Genomic DNA, 26777 nt, shown 5'->3' on the forward strand with positions numbered 1-26777 from the left:
ACATCTCTATTTCGGAAGAGGAGCTGAGGGCAGCTTGGGTTGGTATGTGTCAAGCCTGGCTTGGTGGGGAGGGGGGGTGCCAATGGAGATGTTACCTTCTAAGCCAAGTATGTATATAAAGAAACTAACGGAGCTGCAGATTGGGTGGCCTCATTTGTGGCCGACCATTCTGGAGGATTCTGTGGGTGGGGGAGAGAGAGTTGCCTAGATCACTCCGAGACTTGTTGTCTTTTGATTGTTTTGGATATATTCACACAAGATGTGTATGAGTCATCTGTTGTAACAAAAAAAAAAGAAGAGCATGTCATGAACTCTTATCCATCATGGATTCTTGTTCCTGGTTAACATGGCCATTATGCCAAACATATCATGCATTTGTGAGAAAGCCAAGTTTTTGGATCACCATTCTTCTAACTAATCTTGTGATGTTGCGTTAAAATTGTATTAGGATGCATCCATAGCTTTAACTGCAGTTCCCCAGCAAGGGCCGGCCGAGAAATTTTTTTTCAGGGAGTACTGTTTTTGTAGGACTTGGAAGCGGAAGATTTACTATTGATCTAGAATAACAAAGTTGACAATCTAGGCTTTCCAGTTGTCCATCTTTGAAGACCACAGCTTCATATCCGAAGACATTGGTTTTCCAATGGATGGGGAATTGATAAAGTTGCAGGCTGACTTCATGAATCAGTTCAGTGCTCACTCAGTCCAGACAGTGGATACTGCCTGCACCTGTGAAGTGCAATGGAGAACAAGGTACTACTGTACCCTTCAATCTTGCTACCCCTACCACCACCTGGGACCCATTTGTTCCCAAGGTAAAAAGGAATCCATCATTCACCTCATGCTCACAACCTCCACCAGTCTTGACCTTCAAGTCACTCTACCCTCTATTCCCACTAATACAGATGGCATGCTCTTTGTATAATGTTGTTCCCATAATGATCTGGTAAACAATTAATTAGCCTCGCCGAAAGCGGGTGTGCTCATCAAGCCTACTCTCCCCCTCTCCTTCTATATTCTTTGAATTTCTTAAACACCCTTCAAGTATTTCTGATGATCCTTCAAGTTGGCATCTAACAACAATCTTTGGAAACTGGTCATGGTTCACACACTATTCAGGACTGTTTCATGATATTTGTAATAATGCAGCCCTCATATTCCATAGCCCATAATAGCCCACACTATTAATTCAGGCTTTCTCTTGTACTGATGATCAACGATGTTATTTGCTTCTTTGATGTACCTCTCAGTTTTTGTTTTCCTTAATACTATGATTCTTTGAATTCTCTATAGAATTTTGATGTATTTTTCTTATTCCTTTAATATTTTTCAATACAAGAAACAGCATAATGATTAATGACTACTAATGTTTATTGGTCCCATTCCCACCTAATCAAAGCAAGACCATCCCTCCCGCTCATAAAACCTCTCCTCTTCACATCCTCCAATTACCACCTTCCCACCTCTCTCTCTATCTCTATCTCTATCTCTATCTCTTTGTCTTCGAAAATGGCAAACCAAAGCATAGGAGAAGAGCAGGAAGCGCTCTTCCAGTCCTCTCCATGCGCCCTCTACTACGTTCAGAGCCCCTCCACTGCCTCCCATGCCAACAGCCACCCTTCAGAGTCTGCCCTCCTCTCTCCCTTCACAAATGAGACCTTTGACAATAACCAATCCCGCGAGGCCTCCCGCTTCACCCTCTCCCGCTACTCCTCCTCCCGGGGCTCCAACAACTCCTTCCTTCATGAAAAAAAGATGGCATACGACCTCCAGAGCAATGACAGCCGCTTTAAAAGTGGTGGCTGCCAACGTCTTAAGATCATTACCGGCAATGAGGATGATGGGGGTGATGGTACTAGAAGGAAAAATGGGCTTTGGAGGTTTGTGTCTTTGGACCCTTCTTCATCCTTCTTCTGCGTCACTTTCCAGGTGATTTGGAGGCTTCTTCTCAGCATGGGGCTCGCGCTGCTTGTGTTCTACTTGGCGACGAAGCCCCCGGCCCCAAAGGTTTCCTTCAAGGTATTGGTCCTTCTTCTGATCTTCAGGAGGAGTAGTTATGGTTATAATTAGACTGCAGAGTACTTGATTCCCGTAAGCTCATCCATGTTTGAACTTAAGTAAGCTTAATTCAATTATGCCATTAATTTGTCTTTATGACACTTGGTTGCTGCATCAAGATTTTTTACTATAAGAATTTTTTTATTTAACTGGGATGTTGAACAAGGAGAGTTAATCTGTGAAAGTAATTTGTATATATTGAAGAAAGAATCATCATATAGAAAATCCAAGGTGACAGTTGATGATGATTAATGATTTACTCAGAAAAAATAATAACTGTAATTAATGATGAAAAACAAGAGAAAAATGAAATAAAACAAGATATCAAGTGCAATGAGTCAGAGAAATAAAGAATGAAATATGAGTAGCTACAAAAGAAGAGCTCATTTAATATAAAGAAACAGTGAACTGGTTGTTTTAAAATGAGCCTGTCATTAAGCAACGAAGCAATAGGACAAGCAATGTAATGTTGGAGTCATCTCTAATTAGTGTGAGAATATAGTGTGCATTCACATAAATAATGACTGTTGTTGCTGGAAATTGGACCCGGGGGCCGCCGTGAAGCCGGGGAAGGAGGAGCTCCGCTGCTACAGGAGGCGGACGGCGGTGCGCCGGCTGGCTGCGTCCTCCGCTGCGGGGGGTGTGCAAGTCCTGCAAAGAAAACTGGTGGCCGGGCTCCCCGGCGCCGGCCCTCCGATGCCTAAGTCAGAGGGGGCAAGTATGTGGAGAGAGCAGGGAAGAGAGTATATGGAGAAGACAGCAAGAACATTTGGATAAGATAAAGAAGACGAAGAGGATGATGTCCTCAATTGTGTCTGTGCTTCCCGGCGGGTTCAGTCCCGGGGATCTGTTTCCGTTTTTTGTTATCCTCCTCCTTTTGGTTCTCCCAGGTTTCCTTTTATAGGAGGGGATTACGTTACCTGGGAGGTAACCGGGGGATTTGTCCCTGTCTGTGATAATTGGGCACGATTTGGCCCATTTATGGCATAGTGGAGAACGGGGCCGAATCAGACCGGAACCAGGGAGTTGTCACGGTCGATCGGACCTGTTGGAGTGGTTGAACCGCCGGCCGTAGCGGGCCTGGGGTCTGTGGATGGTAAGTGCATTTATTACCGAATGAACCGGCGGCCAAGTAGAGCCATACGCTCTGATGGTTCAGTGATCCGGAGATCGTCTTGGGCCGTGTTCATTAAATGACTGAGTGCATCGGAGACTTGAGAGAGTCTCGTGCATTAATGGCAGGTCGTGCCGAATACCTGCGAAGATCTTATGCCTTGATGGCTTGGAGATAGTGGCAGGTTATAGTGGAGTTGTCAGGTCCCTTAGAGGGTTAGGTGGAAATTGGATATTTGGCTAAGGCATGGGCTCGGCCTGCTGTGCTCGGCCTTCTGGTCTCGGCCTTCTGGTCTCGGCTCTCTGGTCTCGGCTCTCTGGTCTCGGCCTTCTGGTCTCGGCCTTCTGGTCTCGGCTCTCTGGTCTCGGCCTTCTGGTCTCGGCCTTCTGGTCTCGGCTCTCTGGTCTATGAGCTCGAGAGCGGAAGAGCCCGATCACTTAGGATGAGCTCGAGAGCGGAAGAGCTCCATCACTTAGGATGAGCTCGAGCTTGCTGATGGATTTGGGTGCTATAATTACATTTGTGGGGTGGTCCATTTTTCCACCAACAACTGTCTTACTATCACACTCCCAGAAGGGTCTTCATAAATATGCATGTGGCATCATGATAACTGTCACTAATCTATAGAATAGTATAAAAATTAGAGTACTGAATTATTGCAGACAGAGTCCTCGATTGTTTAAAATTAGAGCTATCTAACATTATTTAGTGAAAGTAGAGGTCTGCCAAGTAACCATTTATACAATGATAATATTTGGCTTTAAACTGCCTGCTTTCATTGTGATATACTTTCCACATCATCTATATGCCTGCATTTTGCAACGCCATCAGTCTTCTTTTTCTGAGAATAAGTGCTCCATCTGTTCTTGATCTAGAGTCAGGAACATGTCCCCACTGTTGGACCTATCTTTCTTCGATGACTCAAGTTAAGTGGTTCCTGTAACCAAATAAATTCAAAACGTGGATAGCAATTATGAAACTTGAACCTCTTGCCTCATCTAAACAACTAAAGCATTGCCTTTAGATAGAATTCCTATTTAATTACTGCTGCCTTTGAATTCAAAATATAAATATATATATAGATGTTCGCATGCAATTACGCGTGCAAACATGAGGCTCATCTTTCATCAGAATGTCAAATGTGAAGACAAACATCCAAAAATAACCTTCTTTTTCTTTCCTACTTGCTCCAAATACCAACTAAAAATTAACAAAAACCAGCACTAAACATATCATAAGATAAGCAAGTAACATGAAAAATATATAATCATTGCATATTTATATGAAGGGAGGACACATCGAGATCTTTAAAACAACTGTGATCCCCATCAACCAATACCTCCACTACGTGGCATCAGTTTGTTAAACATTCAACTGTTAGTATTTATGTCGCTATATGTTGTTTAAAATCCATGCATTCATCATTGCATGTAAACTGTGGTTGAGCCTGACCAAGGACTATATGCTGCTTGCTGATATCTAGACATGCCATAGCATGTATTTTGCAAAAGTGTCTTATAATCCATCTTTAGCAGTTATAACTTCATTAAGTAGAATATATATTGAGCATATCTTTGCTCTATTGTGGGTTTCTAGTTCTGCAAAAACAATGTGATTTTGTTAAAATGGTAATTGGCCACTCTCTTCCAAAATCTAATCAATTACAAATGCGGCTGGATGTCAGTTCGCAGTTATATTTCTAATGAGACTTACTTGAAACCTAAACTTGTAGAATTTTATGGAAGCCATTTTAGGTTGAGCACAGACCTAGCTTGCATTCTCCTCTTTGTGTTTCCTCTAAGAACAGCTACAGTTAGTTTTGTTTGCTTCTCTCGTAATTAATTCTCTTCTAGACAAGATTCAACGAGGCTGATAGCAGACTTTATTCATGCCAGCTACAATCACAAGATATGCCAACATGATTATCATTTCTGGTGCACTTTAAATTTGAATTTAAACTTAAAACATCAGAACAATACAGTGGCATAGTTGCTTTAACAAACTTATTTGACATAACGGATGTCATCAATTATTCCTAGAGTGCTGTATGTTTGATCCTGAACATGCTCCAAAGCCATCCTAAAGCAGTGACCATTCTAGGAATTCACTCACTCACACTCACACTCACACACACACACAGAGAGAGAGAGAGAGATGGATGTATATGTTGTCGTTTCTTTTTAGCTTTATTTTTCTTCTGTTTTTCAGAGAATGCATCAGCCCCTCCTTTTTTTTTTTTTTTTTAGGTGGAAGGGTTACTCTTTTCGTTTCTTTTAGAGCTGGATGTCTTTTTTTGTCCAGATAACGGCAGTCAAACAATTTCACCTTGGAGAAGGGCTGGATAACACAGGAGTGGTGACAAAAATCTTAACTTGCAATTGCTCCATGGATATGGAGGTAGACAATTATTCCAAGGTCTTTGGTTTGTACAGCCACCCACCAACCATGCAAATGGCTTTCGGACGCTTCAAATTCGCAAGCTCTCAGGTAAACAATATTAATTTCTTTCTTTGTGAAATGATCAGTGAGCCAGTGGGCCTAAATGGGTTGAGACATACGTGCTCGACCAATCATGATCTAAATCAACAGCAATTTTGGAGAGGGTCTGTCAAGCTACTCTCTGTGTACATATGTATGCATGTATGTATATAGTCGCCATTATTTGACTTTTTTTTATTATAATGGGCATTATGTAGCAGAAATAAGTTCCATTATTTTGGTACCAATTTTCCATAAAAAAAATCTATCACTTGAAAAAACAATAATTCTTTTATTAGGTAATGTTGTTATTCTTCTATTATAACTTTATTATGACAACCAATTATTATTTTAATACTAAATAATTTAAAACCTATATTGTAGTGGGGCTTCACTATAGTGGCCAATATATATCATGATTATTGGAAGCTTGCCGTCAATTTGAATGCTATAATATGAAGAGGACAATAATTTCAATTCCAACCTAACCAATTCATTAACCAAGAAACCTGACCCGTCCTTGTAACACATCTAATAAGCAAGTTAGGAACTGACACAATTAACCTATCAATTTAACTTGAAAGGCTTAATTCCATGCAAAACAATTAGCTATTTTGTTAATCAATCTTAATCCATTAGTTTAGTATCTAATGAGCCTATACTTCTAGATAATAATGTATAATCATAAATTTAGTATATGTTATTTATTTAATTATATAGAGCAAACTGGATTTGTAATGGATCGTTCATAAGTTTGGGCTGCCGTTACTCAATAGTTTTCTGTTGACTTCTATCCCGTAGAGGTACTCAAATTAGATCAGTGATCGATTTCTAGGTTTCATCGTAAACCTAATTGGTTATTTCCAATTACGTAAATCAATAATTCAAACCGCACTCAAAGGTAGGGCATTTCCCATTGATATAGGAACTTCTGTACCGGAAACAATGGTATCTCCAATTATAACCCCTCTGGGGGGAGGGTTGGCCAAAAGTATTATAATGGACATTATAAAGATTATAATACTGTTATTTAAAACCATCAACCAAAATCAATCTCAAGTTACTTTTTTTTATACCTTAGACATCATGACCACATTCATTTTTCTGAAAATTATATTAATACGCAATAGAATTTGACATTCACGGCCTCAAAAAGTTATTGCATTGAATTTGCATCTTCTATCTACCTATACTATAATTAAAAATATCTCGAAATCAAAGAACATTCTTTTTTAATTTCACCTACGATTTTTCATCTCCTGTACAACAATGGCTCAATGGCTACAAGTTAGGCCATTGATTAAAATAAATAATATATAAAATATATAAGTTGGGCCATGACGAGCTCGAGCCTGTTAAAACTAGATTGGGCTTGAACTTTTAGGCTCGGCAGCCCCGTCAGGAACAAAACCTCTGCCCAAGCCTGACAAAAATCAGGTTGCGCAAGCTAGGCCATTTTTGCTCTTATTTAATGCTAATATGTGACACCTAAAAATTTTACATCATAATTTGTGCATGAGATTGGACTCGTTTAGTTTGCGGAAAGAATTTTTTCTTATTTGAATATTTTTCTTATGCTTGGATATATGATCTCTTATTTGAAAAAGTGGCGCATTCTAAAATAGCTTATTTGGTTGAACATTTATTTTTCTAAAAAAGTTATGTAAAATATATATTATGTTCTTAATAAGAGGAAGACCTTACCATAGTCTATCTAAAAGCTTAAGGGCATTTTTGATAAAAAAATTATCCCAATTCCTAGCCTGTGAAAAGCTACTTTCCAATCTTTTTTTTTTGAAAAAAACTCCAACTAAATATAAAATATCTTTCTATTTTTTCCTGTTGACCATACTTTCACCTCTTTCCTTCTTGCGAACCAAATGGGTCCAATATATTTGGTTCAATGGAATGAATGGTGTAATGGAATGGAAATAAAGGACAAGATCATATTGAATGGTGATTCTACCTATTTATGGAAGGAAAAGCGAATGATTTTTTTAGTGGTAAAGTAATTGATAATATTTACAATATAAATAGTAACAAATAATATAGTTTCATATGAATTAGTTATCAATGATTATGATGTCAAATAAAACTAAATAATTTAATAAATATTTAATTTAAAATATTATTTCATTAAAAATGGTGCGAATATCAAGTATTGCTTATTATGATATTATATTAATTGGTACTTGAAGGTTTATTATTTATTATATATTAGTGTAGGCATTGTGCAATGCATATTAAAAAAAGATAAAGATGTAAATATTTAAATACTGTGAAATAAAAAATAAAAAAACAAAAAAACAAAATATTTTAAATAAAAATTAAAAATAAAAAAATTAAAATGTATAAAAATGTAAATAATTAAGATTAAAATTAAAAACTAGAATATGAAAATCTGAGATTAAAACACAATTAAAATAAAAAACTAATCAATAAAGATGTAAATATAAAAATAAAATTAATGATATATTTATAAATTAATGTAAATCTGATTATATTTTAATATATAACTAGTTAAATTAGTCATCAGAATTCAACCAGTATTCCTTTTCCATGCATTCTTTTATTTCATATCCAAATAATGGAATGGGAGTCGTGATTCTGATACCCTATCTTTCGTTTCCATTCCATTCTAATACCCATTCCAATTCTTTTTCATTCCTGGAAATTAAAAATAGTGCAAGAGACTTGGCAAAGGCATGGTTATTTTTTGTTTCAAATGCTAATCTTTTTCTATAACTAACACAATATCTTGAACTCTTCAATGGAAGCTTCTTTCTTCTTCATTGCGGGGTAAGCGATCAGGTTCAGTTTTGCATATTGGTTATTTAATTTTAGCTCTCATTAGCATTCATAGTAATATCTAGGATTGTGGACGTGGGGCTTACTTCGAATGTTCTTTTTCTTTTTTTTTATCCCTTCTTTTTATGTTGTAGGGTGAGGAATCATATGTCGACAGCAAAAGTTCTTTAACATTAAGGCAGTACGTAGGTGCAAAGAACAAGCCAATGTATGGAGCTGGGAGGGGCATGCAAGATATGCTGGAGTCTGGTAGGGGCTTGCCTTTAGTGGTTAGAGTGAAGTCAAGATCTAGTTATCATGTGGTCTGGAACCTAGTAAGACCAAGGTATCATCACCATGCAGAGTGTCTCCTGATCCTTGAAGGTTCATATGATGAGCAACATCATACTCAGAGATACAATAGTACTTGCACCTTCTCCACTTCTCATGCATGACAAGCATGGCATACTCCAATTCCTATTGTGTATAGAGGCTTTGCTTCAACTTTTTGGTTCATGGTTGATATATAGATATACCAAATTATCAGGTGTTGCAAGTAACAATATGTTTCTCTGTAATGAGGGGACTTGTGCATGCATTGCTTGTATCTGCATGTCAGCAAAAGTGAATGAGCATTGCCCCCATGGTCAGACCCCTTTGCCCTGCAAGGGGATGTTCCAAGTTCAAAGTCTTCAGTGGTGCATTTGAAAGTACATGGATCTGGATACTTATATCCATTCTTTTGTTTTAAAGATATTGGTTAAAAATGGGCAGTATTTGGTGTGAGTTACATTGGAGCAGCATAGTTTGAAACCTGGACTTTATCCTATTCAGGTTGTTGTTATCTCATTACAAGGATTATGTCTAGTATGAGAACTTGAAGTTTGCCATACTCCTATGTCATGCCGGCTTCTTGGCAATATTTCATTGTAGCTCTGCCAAAAATTCATCATCTTTAGAATAAGGAGCTGATAAAAATTCATTTCTTCTTTCCAAGTCCGAGCATTTGGAGCGTAATTTGGTTAGTTTGATGCAATTTCTACCACAATAACCTTTCGAAATTTGTTCAATTTAGCAGTGAAAATCCTTAGGGATTGAATTAATATTTGTTAGGGTCCCCCAACCTTTTCACTAAGATGTGGCATGCTTCTAATGTTTGGATTCCTAGGTTCAAAATAATAAGTTTGCATTTCAAAAAATAAAACTTTTATATATTTTAATTCCATAGTTTTGCAAATGCATAAGTGGAATTGCACAAAATGAATTCTGAAACTTTTCCTACCATGGATTTGTGTAGCAATTATAAACAAGTAGAACGTGAGCAAGCTAAGCATGGCTCGAACTTAGCTTGTCTTATAATCAAGCTAAGCTCGAGATAGCTCATTTAAATTCTATAACGAACTTGAGTTGCTGGCAAATAACTCATTTAGAAGATCTAGTGAGTGCTCAAGATCTTTCAAGGGTTTCATATATAGTTTAGAACAAATTTTTTGTCTATAGATTATATTAATTTACAATAGATCAATAAAAACTATATTTTGCATTATTAATTATTATATATAATCTATAAAAATTATCCTTATTTGTATTTTGAGCTAAATTAAGTCAAGCTCGAGTTGAAAAGTTTGCTAAATTCCAGCAAACTAAACTCAAGCCAATTGAGCAAACTAAACTCGAGCCAAATTTGAGTTGCTGGCTTGGGAAAAGTTTGCTTTCTTGTTGGCTCTAAATTTATATCTATTAAGACCGTATCTGACATTGTTGTAAGCAGTAGAGTTTTTATCTATAAAATTTTAGATAATAGAGCTTTTGCTACTTAAAAAAAAAAAAAATTGTTTACTATTTACTAACTATATTTTTGAAGTATTTTGAAACTTTAAATATATTTCTGAACTTGAATTGAGAAAGTATTTTTAGTATGAGAAAATAATAACAAAACACATTATATAGTGCTTTCAATTATCTAATTATTTATACCATTAAAATTTTTATTATAAAGCATTCTTAATATATAAATTATTTATTTTAATTAACCTAAATAATATAATAAATAATAAATTTTAAAATTTATTAAAAATATTATAATATTTTTATCAGATTATTATATTACAATTATAGTTATTATAATACAATAAAAATATTATTATTCTAGTACATTGTAATAGTATTATATTATTATATTTTTATAGTATAATATTATTATTTACACCATAGACTAGTACTCGGGATCATTATACACATAGCAGTTCCAAAATGATATCCATATAGGAATTCCAAGTCATGGGAGTTCTCGAGCCAAATAAGACCAAAAGCTTTGATATCATTTAGTCCTACCAAAAAGCTAGTGAAGTATTGGAAGAGACGTGGCACCTAATAGGTTGAGTTAGATGACCATCAGGCTAAGCAGCTGTCAGGAAGGTTGAGTAAGGAATGAAGTTAAATTAGCTAAATCGTCCATGGAATAAAGGTCATCACCTATTGACCTAACTAGAGAGACGATGACACAGCACTAGATCGCACAAAAGTTATTGAACTTGGTGTCTAATAAGGCATGGCGAGTGGGAAAGTGATAATCCTGATAGTTAAAATTGTGAAAAGAACTAAGAGTCGGATGTGGACTATTATTACTATAACTAGGCGGTTTCCACATCGTTTGTTATATTGTACAAAATATAATTTGAAAAGAGAATCCTTCTGTCAATCAAACAACTTGTTGTTACCTTTATCTTTACTAGTAATTTATCATTACCTTTATCCTTTAAATTTGATGCTTTAGTTACCTAGTTCAACTATAGTTTATCCGTAGCTATAGTGTAGACTCGTAGCCCCAGCTACACTCTATCTCATTCTCTTCCAAATAGACGGTACTAATGGTAATGAAAGTTTTTGAAGATTAAGGCACTAGGACCCACACTACCATCCCTTAAACTTCTCTTCTTTCTGGTCATCCCATGCTAGTGGCAAACTTGCGCACACACAGAAACTTGCTAGAGAATGCCCGCACTATTCATATCTTCTCAATAGAGGATTTTTCGACCAATAGAATAATAATGATAATAATTATATCATATTATAATACTATATTATATTATTATTTTATTTTATATTATACCATCAAAGCTTGTTATTATAAAGTATTGCTAACTTCTAAATTATTTCTAATCAGTTCTTAAAAATTTCTATTGCCAGGACTTGAATAAAGACACATCTCAAGTAGAACTTTTATCCAAAAGCACCAAGTTGGACTTTTCCCAGCTACAAAGTTATTTCAAAATTTTTACCAAATGCATCAAAATCAAACATCTGTCATTAACCAAAATCTTCATAATGTAAATGCTTAGAAATTCATAAACAAGAAAGTATCGTGAGATCTATATCAGCAGAGTTTTAATAAATAAAATAAATAAAATGAATAATAAACAACAAATAGCAGGAGGATTAGAAGAAATTATACCCTACACCACGTGTCTCATGATGCGGTCGGCGGGCGACAATCCAAGACGAGCCACATGAAGCCTCTAGGATTGGTAAATTAGATTGATGTGGTGCACATGATGTTGGGGATAACTTCTCGAGGAGGATGGGGGGTGACAAGGTAAAAAAAAAAAACCCTTGTATTTTTACCAATAGTCCCCGCAGGAGCACACCCCATCCTCAAACCGGTGAAACCGATTGTTATCTCTAAGCACGACCGTCCGTCCGGTGCACCTCGTCAAGTACTTGATCGCCGTGTGACAATCCACGCACACCCTCAGATTCTTCATCACCCTGATGGGTCTCCCTTCCGGCACCATCAAGAGCCCCAGCCCGATCGCCAGCCGCTCGCTGTGGTACCTGATCGCCCGCCGCTTCTCCTCCCCTCCCACTTCCCTCAGCACCTGGCTCGTGTCCGCCTCGTACCCGAGCCTCTCCATCCTCTCCTCCACCTCCTCCAAAACCCCGTATATCTCCTCGCTCCTCGGGTGCGACCGGTCGCCGGACACGAAGGTGTGCACCCGCGCCCCCGCCTCCATCCAGCTGAGCCCCGTCTCCTTGCGCACTCCGCGGTCGCGCATGGCCTTCCGCGCCTGCGCCGCCTCCGCGTACCGCCCCGCCGCCGCGTAGGCGTTGGAGAGCAGCATGTGAGCGCCGGAGCTCACGGAGCCCGTCTCGAAGAGCTTTCCGGCCGCGTAGGCTGCCGTCTCCGTGTCCCCGTGGATGCGGCAGCCCGTGATCAGTGCGCCCCACACGGACTCCGTTGGCTCCAGCGGCATGGACTCGATAAACGATACCGCCTCTGGGATTCGTCCCGCCCGGCCGAGCATGTCCACCATTGCAGCGTGGTGCTGCGGCTCGGGATGGATACCGCGCTGCGACATCAGCGTGAAGTACCGCTTGCCGTCGTCGACCAGCCCGGCGTGGCTGCAGGCGGTGAGGAGGCAGAGGAAGGTGATGAAGTTGGGCTGGAAGCCAGCGGCTTCCATTTGTTTGAAGAAGTCGAAGGCGGCGCGGGTGTGACCGTGCTGGGCGAAGGCGATGAGGATGGCATTCCAGGCGCCTAGGTTTCTCTCGGGCATCTCGTCGAATATCTGATACGCGTAGTCGAGGAGGCCGCATTTCGAATACAGGGAGATGAGGGAGCTGCCGACGAAAGGGGAGGCGTCGAAGCTGGACTTGACGCAGCGCGCGTGGATCTGGCAGCCGAGGTCGAGGAGAGTGGCGGTGCTGCAGACGCGGACTACGCAGGAGTAGGTGAAGTCGTTGGGGTCGATGCCGGGTTCAGCAATGGCGGCCTTGAAGAGGTTCAAGGCGTCGGCGTCGAGGCCGGCCTGGGCGTGGCCGAAGATGAGGGCGCTCCAGGAGACGACGTTGCGTTGGGGCATCTCGTCGAAGAGCTGGCGAGCGTCGAGGAGGAGGGCGCACTTGGAGTACATGTCAACGACGGCGGAGGCGACGAAGACGTCGGCACGGAAGGGGGATTTGAGGGCGAGGGCGTGGAGGGAGCGGGCGAGGGAGGGGAGGGCGAGGGAGGCGCAGGCTTTGGCGGCGGAGGGGAGGGTGCGGTCGGATGGGGGGACGCCGGCGACGAGCATGGAGCGGAAGGCGGCGAGGGCGTCGGCTGGGAGGTCATTCTGGGCGAGGGCGGAGATGAGGGCAGACCAGGCGGGGGCGGGGGGACGGGGGCAGGCGGGGAGGTCGAGGAAGGCGCGGCGGGAGAGGAGGGGGAGGCCGCAGCGGGCGTAGAAGGTGATGAGGTGGTTGGAGAGGGGAGCGGCGGCGGAGCGGGCGGCGGCGGAGGGGACTGCGCCAGACTTGAAGAGGTGGGCGTGGAGCTGCTGGCCCTGAGGGAGGGCGCGGGCGGCGGAGAGGGAGAGGAGGAGGTCGCACAGAGCGCCCGGGGTGGTCGGCGGTGGGATCGCCGGGGGTCTTCCGGGGAAGGGGAGGGGCATTTTGGGAATGCTGCAAGCCTTCGATTTTTCGGTTCGTGGAGGGTCCAAGCCTTTATCCGACTAGTTTGCTTAACGAAGTCACATCTGGTGGTCTGAAGATTCAGTTGTAATTTTGTAATATTAATGATAAAATTATCTTTTATTAGCCTTTGGCACATCATCCCAATGAAAAATGGAGACAAAAGATGGATTTTTTTATAGAGTCTACATGCATGCATTGATATATTACAATGATAAAGGCAATGAGGGGAAGAGAAAAGAAAGTACAAGTCTTTTATAGTTCAAAGGAGCTTCTTCTAAGAAAAAGAAATGACACTAGAATTCTAGGTAGCAGAACTGATGAGATGAGCAATTTTGTTCTACTTGGCAAATGGAAGATATGTGACTGGAGGGCTTCAGCATTTTCATATTAAATAGATTATTGAGCTATTGTGTTGAGAAGGTTATGTTGATATGTCTCATTCGAAAAACTCCACCATCTCTATGTGCTTCTCTCGGCATTCCTCAAAGCAAAATGCACACAAATGTCTGTATAACATCTTCAATCAGAAATAAAATGAGAAATGTCTAAAAATGAGTAGAAGTCAATAGAAAATACATCAAATGGTATAGTTTCATGCGATTGAAAAATACGATTTTCCTTGAAAAGAGTGAATTGCATGCTTATTCTAGTTTGTTGATTGCCTATTTTCAATTCATTTATTTTTCTCCTTGATTTATAATTCAAATTCCTTCCACAAAATTAGATTTCGTCAGCAACCTCAAAAGATCTCTAGATCAACCTATAAGCCCAAACTTTGAATTGAAGTTTATTACACACTATATAGTCACTAATAGACATAAATAAGATCTATTATTTGGATCCAATATGGTGATAAAAATTATTAGATCTTTATGCGCTACAGGTTTATTCGACAGACCATATTCCTTATTGCTTATCATGTGAGCAAGTTTGGGTGTTCCCCCATTATAATTACCTCTCCCTTATTAACTATTATAATTCGGGATAACATGTGAAATATCATGCAATTAAAATTAGGTTATCATACATATAGTTTCCTATCGATGCCATTCATTCACCATAGCCCCATATTAGTAAAGATAGACCAGAATACCATAACCTCAAACATGCTGCTCTAGTTTGACCTTATTGTGTTGGTTTTTTAGGCTTGATGATTTTAAGAAATATTTTCTAACTATGGATTCTCCAACATTGTGTATACTTCTATTTGAATGAGCAAATGTATTGTGCAATATGGATATTGGATAGGCTGTGTTGGTTGTACAGGATTTGGAACGAGCCCAAAAATAAATATTAAGCTTATAATTTGAATTGTTAATTAAATACAGATTAATATTTTCTGCCACCAAAAAATATTTGTTGCCAATGCATTCCAATACATTCTGCAACCAAACTATTGGTGGGGGAAGATAGACATTCAATGACCTTTTTTTGGTAGAGCAAGACAAACCTTCCACGACCAACTATTTGGTCGGCGTTGAAATTAGCGACAACAGATTTCGTCGCGGATAATTTTCTTCGGCAACCAAACGTTGGTCGTTGTTGGTGTACCTTAGGTGACCACACAATATTGGTCGCCAAAACCTTTCAGTGACTAGGGTTCGGCGACGAAGAGTATGCTAGTTGCGAAAAGGTTTCGGCGACCAAATATGGTTATTCGGCAACTAGAATCTTAATCGCTGAATATGTATTTTCTTGTAGTGAATTTGCTAACTACATTTTGCTTGCTCTCCTTACTTTCTATTTATCATTTCACATATTAATGAAAATATTTGTCACCTTTGCTAAAAAGAATTATATTATACTTTAACTTTACTTTGACAACAAACACATTTAAAGGAACAACCTGAATTATTAATATTACATAAAAAAACAAGATAAAATTCAAGTGATACTCTAACAATGTAAAATTGAGCACAAGGCTGAAAAATGCCACTACAAATTAATGAATTTCCTCAACATGATAGTCGGAGATGGTTAGAATTTGGAATTTGTTAGTCTACAAAATGAAAATGAGTACATTTTAGTCACAAATATCACTTTTTAAGGTACAAACAATTTAAAAGGTATGATGGTATGTTTCTAACATATTACCAGATACAAAATAATATAGAAATAAAATTAGTTGTTAATTTATAAGGGCAAAACCTATGTTTTGTTAGAATAACTAAAAAGTCAAAGTTGTACAATCAAAAGTGCATTAGATTTTATAGACTGGACTGAATAAAAATAGCAAATATCACTTTCTTAAATTGGATCAACAAAAATGATAAGAAAAAAGTATATAAAACTATATAATAAGATTAAAAAAAAGGATGAATTCAAAACTTACCCATACATGAAGATATCTTTTAGTAATAATTTATCACAAAAGAAACATGTCTTAGGAAACATCCCAAGATTATCAAAAGAGAGAGGCATTTTGCTCACTACTTCGCAAGTAGGTCCTAATGTGAAGATCCCTTGTCTCTAGTCTTCTTCACAGGCCTAGCCTCCATGAGCCTCGACTCTATTGACACCTCTGAGAAGCTAACACTTTGTCCTTAGGCTACAATTATTGTAGGTCTCTCACTCTCCATTTTACCAAGACATGGGTGTGGTACCGTTGTTGATGGCACCTGCAATGCATTTGATGATGAAAAAAAATTCTAATTTTGATTGAGCTTTGAATTTCTGTAATAATTCAGGTTAAGGATTTCAATCTCTTTTGAGTTGGAGGAGCCCATAGTTTTATAGCACTTCCCCTTCTCTAAGCAATATTAGGTTTAAGGTTTAGGGTAGGTGGAGAAGAATAGGGCTTTGATTTGGGGGAATTTGGGACAAGAATAAGGTTGTGGTCTTAGAAAGAGAATAGAAGGGAGGACAAGAATGGGGGAGGAAACAAAGGCCACATAATTTCTTGTGTTATCGTTTTCTTACTTTGAGAAAGCAATGCCTATCTTCGCTGCACATGTATGGAAATTTTTGTGCATATTCTGGTCTAGTGTAACGGTGTCATTTAATACCATTAGCTTTCTTTGTATATGCCTAATAACTCTGCATAGGATATGATGCAATAAATGGCAGAGGAGATGACTTCAATTTACCCATATTAGAAATATATTCAAAAATATCATAAAATTGTGAACAAGCATCATACTCCGCTGAAGTTAACTTATTAAACATAATAGTTAGATTTACTTGGAAGGAAAATTTGTAAATGATTATATTGTATACTATTTGGATAGAAAGAAGAAGTTAAAGAAATGTTTAAAGATTAGACCCTTTAGGATTCACATAAAAATGGGCGAAGACATGGGTGGGGGCAAAAGGCTTGAGAATTTAAACAAGCTTTATAAAGTGAATGAGCCTTATATATGTGGTCCAGGTTTGTGTAGTATAGCCTTGAGCTATTTGGGTCTTGTTCTTAGCACAGTCTATACAACAAGATTTGATAGATTAGCTTAATTAAGTCATACTAGATCAATATGACAAGGTATAGATGATGAGGTTGACCTTTGTTGGTGGTTGGAAATTAAGTGTGATCTATGTGACTTATTTAACAGAATAACATATGATGGATGGCAATAATCCCACTAATCAAATTTGTTTGAAGTAGACTTCATATGTATTCTTATTTAATCTCATGTTTTGTTTTCAACTTTATTTTCTTTAGTCAATTTAGAGTGGAGACATGTGGGTTCCATCTACGAGAATATTATAATTGTAGCAAATGAACCCAATCAAAATATAGATTTTCATTATCTAGAGGACTATGGTGGTAACAACTTTCCTCAAGGACAAAGAGATCACGTAATCAATTCCTCATGAGGTTTCTTTTGTATACTTATTGGTAATATTGCCCTCGACAATTAAAACAATTCAATTTGCTCTAGTTCAAAATATTCATGGATTAACATAGTTTAATATGGCAAATGCCATAGCTTATCATGATTTGATGCACCTTGAAGTGATTTGGCATAATTTTGAAAAAGAGCATGGCATATTTCTATTTCTAGACAAGTCTTAAACTATTTCAAAGTACTAGCTATAACAAATTAAGGACAATCTTACTTGTAGAGATATGCTTCTATATATTATTTGTTGGAGCCATGCAATAGTCAAACTTAGACATATTGAACTTACTCCTATTAGCTATTTTACAATTGGATATACTTCACTATTAATTTTTTTTGTGCGTATTGATGTGAAATAATAGTTTATTGTAACTAATACCAAATTGAAGGGTAACAATGACTACTAAAGTAAATAGAATTGGAGGTCACGATGTCAAAACCCTCAAAGAGAAGGCTTAATTAAACAACTTTCCTTATATCTAGCCTCCCCTTCTCTAACCTTCCAATATTCTATTTTTATTGTTCTATATATTTAGTCTTCTCATTATTTCCTATTTTTATCTTTAGACTTCATTTCGCTATTACTCCTCCTATCTTTCTTTTTATTAGCTACTGGGCATTCTATATCATTGATCACCCGTTGGCAATCCCTCCCTCTCCTTGATGTTGATAACAAGCCTTAAGAGAACCTTAGCCCACATGAGATAAAAATAGAACAACAAAAAAGAATTAAAACAAGAACTAGAAGTAGATATTAGAATAGTCAAGAAAAAGTGTGCCCACTGCATGAAGCTCTTGCCATTGCGGAGTTTGGAGAGAGTCAAATAAATGTATGTAGTCTTAACCATACATATGAAGAGATAGAAATTAGAATAATTAAGTAACAAAAGTAAAATCCCTTCCAATGGTAGGGATTACATAGTCAGAACCCTTCGAATAATAGTTAATGTGCTATTAGTTCTTTAATCCTAGATCTTGTCTAGATTGAATGGGTCTTATACTAACAACATGGTAGATTTATTATTGGATATAGATGGGTTTTCTACCATCCATTGGATCTCATGGTGGCCTTCATAATGTGAGTTGCTTTTAATAGTTGTTGGCTAATTATGCCCGATATTTTTAACTAGGCTTTGTAGGAGACAATTCAGGTCTTAATTGATTTGTTTGCTTCCATTGACTTTCTTTGCTTCTAGTGTGCATTTGACTTAACATCGCCTCTCTCCACCTTACCTTTAATTGTTGCTATGAGAGGAGGGAAAAAAAATTGGGAAAGCAGCATAGCATTAAGCTCAAGGAGTTGAAGAGATGAAGTCAATTCTTCTTCATGAGAGATCTAGGAGGATGAAAAGGAATATAAATTCAAGTTTACAAAGTGAGAGAGAAGGAATGAGGGAGAAGGAGGAGCAATGGCGAGAGAGTCTTATAGCGCTAGTTTAACAATAGAGGATCAAGAAGGGGAGAGAGAGATATCATGGGAAAGAATCTCATGTTTCACACACAAGAAATGTTGCTTAGGCTGGGAGGTGCCAATGTGATCTCTAGAGTGATAAAGTATAAGTAGAAATGAGAAAATAAAACTAGAAGACTAGTTACAAAGAAAATTAGAAGCTAAAAGAATACTGAAAATTAACTAGAAGCTAACTAGAAACAAATAGCCATAGTTTTAAAAACTAGATCAAAGACCAACCTAGTCAAGGGTATAGGTCACCAAGTTAGTGGTAGAACCACTAGATCAACCGGGCAAACCAAATATAATAAAAAATTAATAAATTTATAGATACTTAAGAATTAAGTATAATAATATATTTTAAAAAATAGGTGTAGTTAGTGATAAATTTCTTATTTTAAATACTATCCTTTAAATCATCTGGGTCTATATTTATGGCACTCTTTAATTGTAGCAAATAAATAATCATGAGTCATCGCCTATTTTTTAAAAAAATATTTATTTGTAATGTAGAAAAATATATAGAATTTATTGATTTGTATATAATGTAGACAAATATGTAGAATTTATTGATATTCATTTTCAAAGTTTAAAAAAATCAAAAATAATAAAGTTAAATATTTTTTGATTTTTATCAAACATAGAAGAATTAATTTTTTTACATAATGGTGAATTTATTAATTTTGAAATTTATTTTTGAAAGTAATGTTTTGAAAGAAATCCAAAAGAATAAAATGAAATATACTTACTTTTTTGATTTTATATCAAGAAAAGTTATTTTTATGGGAAGATTGATTATGAAATGTGGTAATGTGAATAATGAACTCTTAGATATATTATATATTTTTAAAGTAACATAGTAAAACAAATATGAATTCTCTTATGAATGGTTGAGTGTTGTGTTAAGTTTTGAACTATCAAAGGTGTAGATGCTCTTAGGCATCCTCTCCTTAGCTTCATGGATTGATCAAGTAAAAGACCATATTCCTAAATAAAAAAGTTTCATATTTTTGATGAATCTTAATCATACTAACCTTCTCCTTGCTTCAACTAGCCTTAGATTGATCAAATCTCACTTCATCCATTCCCAATTGAACAACTGCACTCTTAACGAAACCCAATTATACATATTGTTGAAATTGGCCCACTTTATCCAATTTCAAACCTAATTTACTCACCTCATTCCAATTCCACCAACCTTAAGTAATTCCAAGTTGAATTCATTCAACCTCCTACATAATTCTATCATTATAGGCTTATTGATCAAAATTCTATCTAATCCCATCGATTGACTTGAACAGGTTAACTCAAGTCTACCAAATCTTGCCCTTACTAAGCTGATATAATTCTATCTTAATTACTCATCAGTTCTGTCTCCTCTCTATCGTAATTAATGATTTGAGGTCTAATTAGACTTTCTTATATCTGACTTATCAAATTTCTACATGTAAGTCAATTGGACCCGACTTGATTTATTTTTAAGCACAAATTTGATGATTTTTGAAACTAGACCAAACATGCTTAGATAAAGTAAGGTAAGTAAAGCAAGTAAATAAAGATAAGTGCAACGTAAAGATAAAGATAAATGAAATGATTGATGTTTGATTGACCAATGGTCCTTCTCCAAAGTTACATTTCAGTATTTATACATTACATTATAAACGCCCTAGCGACCATCTACTTGTAATGTCAAGACCTATCCAAATCTAGTCTCTACTTTCTTTGATAGTTTCATTGACTGGAGCCAACTTTACTCCATTCTTCATGTTTTGATTACCACCCTGCCCCATACTATATCACAATCCCTCTACTAGGCTGATCAGAAAATTTTCATAGGTCCATACATCTAATCTACCACAAGCTTGATGCAGTTGGTCATTGCTTGGTTTATCTTTGATAGCTATTCAACCTATTCTAGTTGTTGCTCTTCTTACAGTTTGTGACGCATCATGTAGTTCATGTTGAACCATTCTATAGCTTTCTCGGTCTATTTTCTAAATAGTACTTGAGGATGTTAAGGCTTTAGCCTCTAAGCTACGATCTCATTCCATTTATGATTCATTTTCAACCCTACCATTTAAAAACCACAATTATTGATAAAATAACACTATTTTTTGTGGGGGTCCAAGGAAATAACATAACCTTTAGTATATATGACAAGAACCTTCGGATGCAAAGCTATATATGGATATCGTTCCTAGATTAATTTGATTCTTTTTCATAATGTAGAGAGAAGTAAATGAAAGCACTCCATATTATGGGTTAAATATCTTTTGTCCACCTCTATTCTGTAGAGTGTCAAAGACTGTCTACCAAAAAATAGGGAAAATTGGTCTATGTCAGCTAGGAAAAATTGGGGCCATCTCATATATTTATCTTATATGTGACCCCACCCCCAAACTTCTCAAGGTTAACTTTGATGATAATGTGATGGATGGTAGTGCACATGATAGTGCAAGTTTCATTATTAATTCGGAGTCTCAACTCCATTCTAGTGGCAGCAGGTGGTACTCACCTTCATGTAGGGGTGGCAATCAGGTTAGGTCAAATACGGATCGGGTTGGATGGGGATCAGGTAAAAAAATTATTAACCCAAATCCGAACTGTTTATTAAATAGCTCAAAATTTCAAATCTAAATCGACCTACTTATTAAACAGGTAACCCAACCTAATCCACATAACCCATTTATTAAATAGGTTAAATGGGTTAATAGGATTAGATGGGTTTTTAACGCGTTAAATGAATTTAAATTGGTTAAACAGGTTATTCAGGTTAAGTTAAACATGTTAGAAATAGGTTAAGCAGATTTCAAACAGGTTAAATAGATTTCGAATAGGTTAAATAGGTTAAACAAGTTAAACGGGTTGGGTGATCCGACCCAATTATTAAACGGGTCAAAATAGGTTAAAGGGGTCAAAGGTTTAAACCTAAACCCAACTCATTTAATAAACAGGTTTAGATGGATTGACCTATTGACAATGCAAATCCATTTATATCAAACCTAAATCTGCTTAAAATGGGTTGAGTCATAAATTGTCACCTGTACCTTTATAACATCATTTTCTGCTAATGGAGTTGAGAGAGCAAGGGAGGTAACCATGCCATCACTATTCTAGGGCAACCCATGTTATGTGGGAGGGATACTCCAAAACTGTGATCAATTGGACTGTTAGACCATAGCCTTATCCTTGTTGTGGTTCAAATTTGGCCCAAGGGTGACCACGCCGGAGGAGTCGGGGAGCTACCAGACGGGATGGAGAAGGAACGTTGCTTCTTGCGCGTCGGTGGACCTGCATAAAGCCTCACCAGTGGGGTTTCGGTGAGGTCCCTCCGATGGCGAAGTTAGAGTGGATCTTAGTTGGTCCAAAGCTCCTTAGGTGTTACCTGATAGGGCTATTTATAGTCTCCGTAGAGGTATCCAGGTGGCGGAGGTATGGCCCATCCTTATCATAGGAGGAGATAGCTTTTAGCCAGATGGCGCGCAGCTAGAGCTTGCTTGAGGTGCATGGTGTAGGCTGTTCTTGTGAACGGTAAGGCGTTGGTAGATGTGGTAAAATTTGGCTGGGGCAGCAGAGCATGGTTCCTGATTGATATGTCGTGGCATGGCCAGCAAGTAAAGCATGGTGCAGTGAGGCTACTGCAGGGTTGGTCACAGCATGTGGACGATAAGATCGGCCTTCTAAGGTTGGCCTTCTAAGGTCGGTTCGGCTTTCGGCTCGGCCTTCTGAGGTCTGCCTTCTGAGGTCGACCTTCTGGGCTCGGTTCTCTGAGGTCGGCTTTTTAGGCTTGTCCTTCTGAGGTCGGCCTTCTGAAGTCGGTCTTTTGGGCTTGGCCTTCTAAAGTCCGCCTTCTGGGCTCAGCCTTCTAAGCTTGGCTTGGCCAAAATTGGGTGACTTCATGCCAAAAATAGGACGATCCATTTTGCATCCCATCATTGCCCCCCCGACTTTCGAGTTCGAGTGGTTTGTTGGCTCGAGCGAAGGAAGTAGCCAAGTCATTGATCATCCTATAATTCAGTCAAATATTTATGAAGACATATGTATCGAGTAGGATGTACCTCTCGTGTCGTTGAAGCTAACGGCTTTAAGCCCAGCTTTTCGAGCCGAGCTAAGCAACTCTGCTCTGAGGTTGACTTCGGCGGCCTTCTTTGGCTCGTGGTTGACTCAACAGAGCACCTCCACTCAGATCGGGGCATGTTGTCGCAGAAGGCATCAAATGGCGTTGAATATCGTCGAAAAGCGTCGAATGTCATCGAAATGGCATCAAATATCGTCGAAATAGCGTCAAATGGCATCGAATGTCCTCGAAATGGCATCGAATGTCGGCATCGAATGTCGTCGAAATGGCATCGAATTGGTGTCAAATATCGTTGAAATGATGTCGAATGTCGTTGAAATGGCGTCGAATGTCGTCAAATTGGCATCGAAATGGCGTCGAATGTCGTCGAAATAGCGTCGAATTGGCATCGAATGTCTTCAAAATGGTGTCGAATAGCGTTGAATGTCGCCGAAATAGTGTCGAATATCATCAAAATAACATCGAATGGCATTGAAATGGCATCGAATGGTCCTACGATCGAGGGAGCCCCTTCAGCTTACGGTCGGCAGCGCTCTGGCTCGAGCCGGGGCATGACGTCGTTTGTGTAGCAGGTCTGCCCTGCTGATATACCATGCGGGCCGATGAGTATGAGGCTTGTGTCCCTGTCCCCCGAGGTCGAAGAGCCATCATCATGCAAGATTCATGGCTATCCAGGAGCATCTTCTTCCGCCAGGCCTTCTGAAGTCGGCCTTCTAAGCTCGGCCTTTTGAGGTCGCCTTTTGAGCTTGGTTCTCAACGAAAGCACCAACTGTTGAGGTCACGGAAAATGAAGGTTGGCCTTCCGTCGTAAGGTATTGTTCGCTCTGGAAGGGTCCACGTAGGTACTACGCCCCGGCAAGGTTTTGTTCCTTCGGTGCTGGATCTAGTCCCACTACCAAAAGGGCCTTTTTGGCTTGGGGACCGAGCTCGATGGGAGCTTCCGTGGTGGCGATGCTCTACAGGAAAATGGCATTGCGAGCGGCATCTTGAGGACTCATGCTCGTGAGGAGGGAGTATAGGCTGGTCTCCTACTTGCTACAGGTCTTGAACGACCGTAGTGAGCGCTTGGACTTGTTGGACAAGTAGGTTGAACTGCTCCGACTAGACCTGAGAAATTCGGTCCACCGGTTCTGTAAGGGGTGGACTTTGGAGCGAGTTGCTGGGTGTTGGTACTCGGCTGCTCACTGCATTTGGAGATCTGAGACTTCTTAACTTCATGATCACGACTCAGGCCCTTCCTCTAGCGCCAAATATTGTGGTTCAAATTTGGACCGAGGGTAACCATGCCGGAGGAGTCGGGGGAGCTGCCGGACAGGATGGAGAAGGGACGTCGTTTCTTGCACGTTGGCGGACCTGCATAAAGCCTCACCGGTGGAGTTCCGGTGAGGACCCTCCGATGGCAAAGTTAGAGTGGATCTTAGTTGGTCTAAAAGTCCTTTAGGTGTTACTTGATGGAGCTATTTATAGTCTCTGTAAAGATGTCCAGGCGGCGGAGGTATGGCCCATTCTCATCATGGGAGGAGATAGCTTTTAGCCAGATGGCGCGTAGTTAGAGCTTGCTTGAGGCGCACGGCGTAGGCCGTTCTTGTGAACAGTAAGGCGTTGGTCGATGTGGTAGGGTATAGCTGGGGCAACAGGGTATGGTCCCTAATTGATATGTCATGGCGTGGCTAGCAAGCAAAGGATGGTGCGGTGAGGCTATTGCAGGGCATGGTTGCAGCATATGAACGTGCTCGGTTTGGCCAGAATTGGGTAACTTCATGCCGAAAATAGGACGCTCCATTTTGTCTCCCATCACTAACAATGCTCATCCTTTCTTATGGATATTTGGAAGCTTACGCCTCTCTGATTTCCATTGAAACAGCACACATTTATAAAGAAAAGTGATTGTAGCTAATTGGGTGACTGCCTATGCTGTGAATCATTGGAGTAGTTTCTTTAAGATTCTACATCATGAGCTCTTATACTCTGATGCCAACAGTTTTGTCCACACGAGGGTTGTATGAAATATCCGCCTTGCCACAAAAGAGAGAGAGAGAGAGAGAATTTTCATTGCCTTCGTTTTGTTCTGTCTATGCAAATTACGGATATGCCAACCTCTCCATCCCCATTGGATCATTTTCTCCCAAAAATTAAGGGCGGGGGGGTGTGGAAGAGAGAGAGAGAGAGAGAGAGAGAGAGAGCTGTAAATTTTAAGCGTTTAACTAATGAAGAAAATACATATTTCATTGTCAAGATTAATTCTACAAATGATTTGTATCTAATATATCATTCATCCACTAATACACGTCTCATATATACTTTGGCTGGTGAATTTTTTTTATCTCATCAAAATCATTCAGCAACCAAAGCATTTGTTGTAGATCCCATTGCTGTGAAGAGTATGGTGATTGAGCAATGTTATATATTCAAGGACAAATATCCTATACTAGTATCAGGCATGTCCAATATATGAGAGGACGAAGATAGATCTCGCCGTTTTAAAGAATTTTGACTTGCATTCTGACTTTTAAAAATATGGATCTGGACTTCTTAAGGAACAAAAGAAATATTTGGTTTAGGATTAAGAGTCAGGTTTGGGGATTAAGAGACTTCTTAAGGAACAAAAAAAATATTCGATACAGTTTTTTTCCTATAAATTGGGGATTAAGAGTCTGGTTTGAAGTCTTGCTTCAATCATTCCCGCACACTTTTCTTCTTCATCGTGCCTGATTTTTTTTCCTTAGATGAAGAAAAAAAAAGGACAGATTACTTTGATCTCATCCAAACAAAAAGATTTCAAGATATATTGGATGACTATGGTTTCTTTTATCAAGCCATTCGGATTTTGGTGTTTGAAACTAAGAAAAGGGGATTAATTAGTTTGAGGCAATGAATTGTTCCTGAGATGTGTTATAGAAATTTAGAGCCCGGTTCCTGAGAGTTGAACTCCTTATTTTATTCCTATGTCCATATATGTTTGCCACTCCTCATGTAACAAGAGAATTAATCTGTTTGAAACTATAGTATAATTGAGCATAAGAGTTCACTTTTACCACTGAACAACAATATTCAGCTCAGCTGTTGATGCATATTCTTGCATGAAATATAAGTTCTGCTGGTGCTCTCAATTTTGTAATCTTAATTCTTTACTAAAAGCATTTCAAGAGCAAGTTATTGTGATCTCTAAGGCTTTAATTAGATTACATAACCTATCGACAACTACATGGATTAGCACTTGCATCATGCAAGAAACAACCTTCATAGTACAATACAATGGCCTGCCATGTCACATTTAATGTTGCATTCAATTTGACAATGATCTTTGCCACCAAGAGAAGTATAAAAAGCAAGCATCATGCCCCCCACCACTTTTCCATTTTAACCTATTCCTCATGATTATTCTATTAGGTTGTTATGCTCCATGTGTTAGCAAATGGAAAAGGCATTATGACGCAATTGGAATCTAACTTTATGGCTAACAACTCAAATGATGAGAAATAGATGTCCCAACCAAAAGGAATACCTTTAAGTGTTGCTGGCGTT

General features: G+C 38.7%; 2 protein-coding genes across 2 annotated transcripts; one reads left to right on the plus strand and one right to left on the minus strand.

Moving 5' to 3' along the window:
• Positions 1-1391: 1391 nt before the first annotated feature.
• On the plus strand, positions 1392-9189 carry LOC103715936. Its single transcript, XM_008803734.4, has 3 exons — positions 1392-2019; positions 5474-5659; positions 8593-9189. Exons 1-3 carry the CDS (start codon positions 1510-1512, stop codon positions 8890-8892), a joined length of 996 nt encoding a protein of 331 aa, XP_008801956.1. The 5' UTR covers positions 1392-1509; the 3' UTR covers positions 8893-9189.
• Positions 9190-11762: 2573 nt separating this feature from the next.
• LOC103715934 (putative pentatricopeptide repeat-containing protein At5g52630) lies at positions 11763-14390 on the minus strand. The gene has a single exon (XM_008803733.4). It carries the CDS (start codon positions 13864-13866, stop codon positions 12058-12060), a length of 1809 nt encoding a protein of 602 aa, XP_008801955.2. The 5' UTR covers positions 13867-14390; the 3' UTR covers positions 11763-12057.
• Positions 14391-26777: the final 12387 nt, after the last annotated feature.

The sequence above is a fragment of the Phoenix dactylifera genome, chromosome 6 (assembly GCF_009389715.1).
Source record: "Phoenix dactylifera cultivar Barhee BC4 chromosome 6, palm_55x_up_171113_PBpolish2nd_filt_p, whole genome shotgun sequence".
Classification (NCBI taxonomy): Eukaryota; Viridiplantae; Streptophyta; class Magnoliopsida; order Arecales; family Arecaceae; genus Phoenix; species Phoenix dactylifera.

Excerpts from the sequence above, each read along its gene's own strand:
- LOC103715936 (XM_008803734.4), top strand. The coding sequence starts at position 1,510 with ATGGCAAACCAAAGCATAGGAGAAGAGCAGGAAGCGCTCTTCCAGTCC. Across the intron at positions 2,020-5,473 it reads CCCCAAAGGTTTCCTTCAAG|ATAACGGCAGTCAAACAATT; the intron begins GTATTGGTCCTT and ends TTTTTTGTCCAG. Across the intron at positions 5,660-8,592 it reads TCAAATTCGCAAGCTCTCAG|GGTGAGGAATCATATGTCGA; the intron begins GTAAACAATATT and ends TTTATGTTGTAG.
- LOC103715934 (XM_008803733.4), bottom strand. The coding sequence starts at position 13,866 with ATGCCCCTCCCCTTCCCCGGAAGACCCCCGGCGATCCCACCGCCGACC.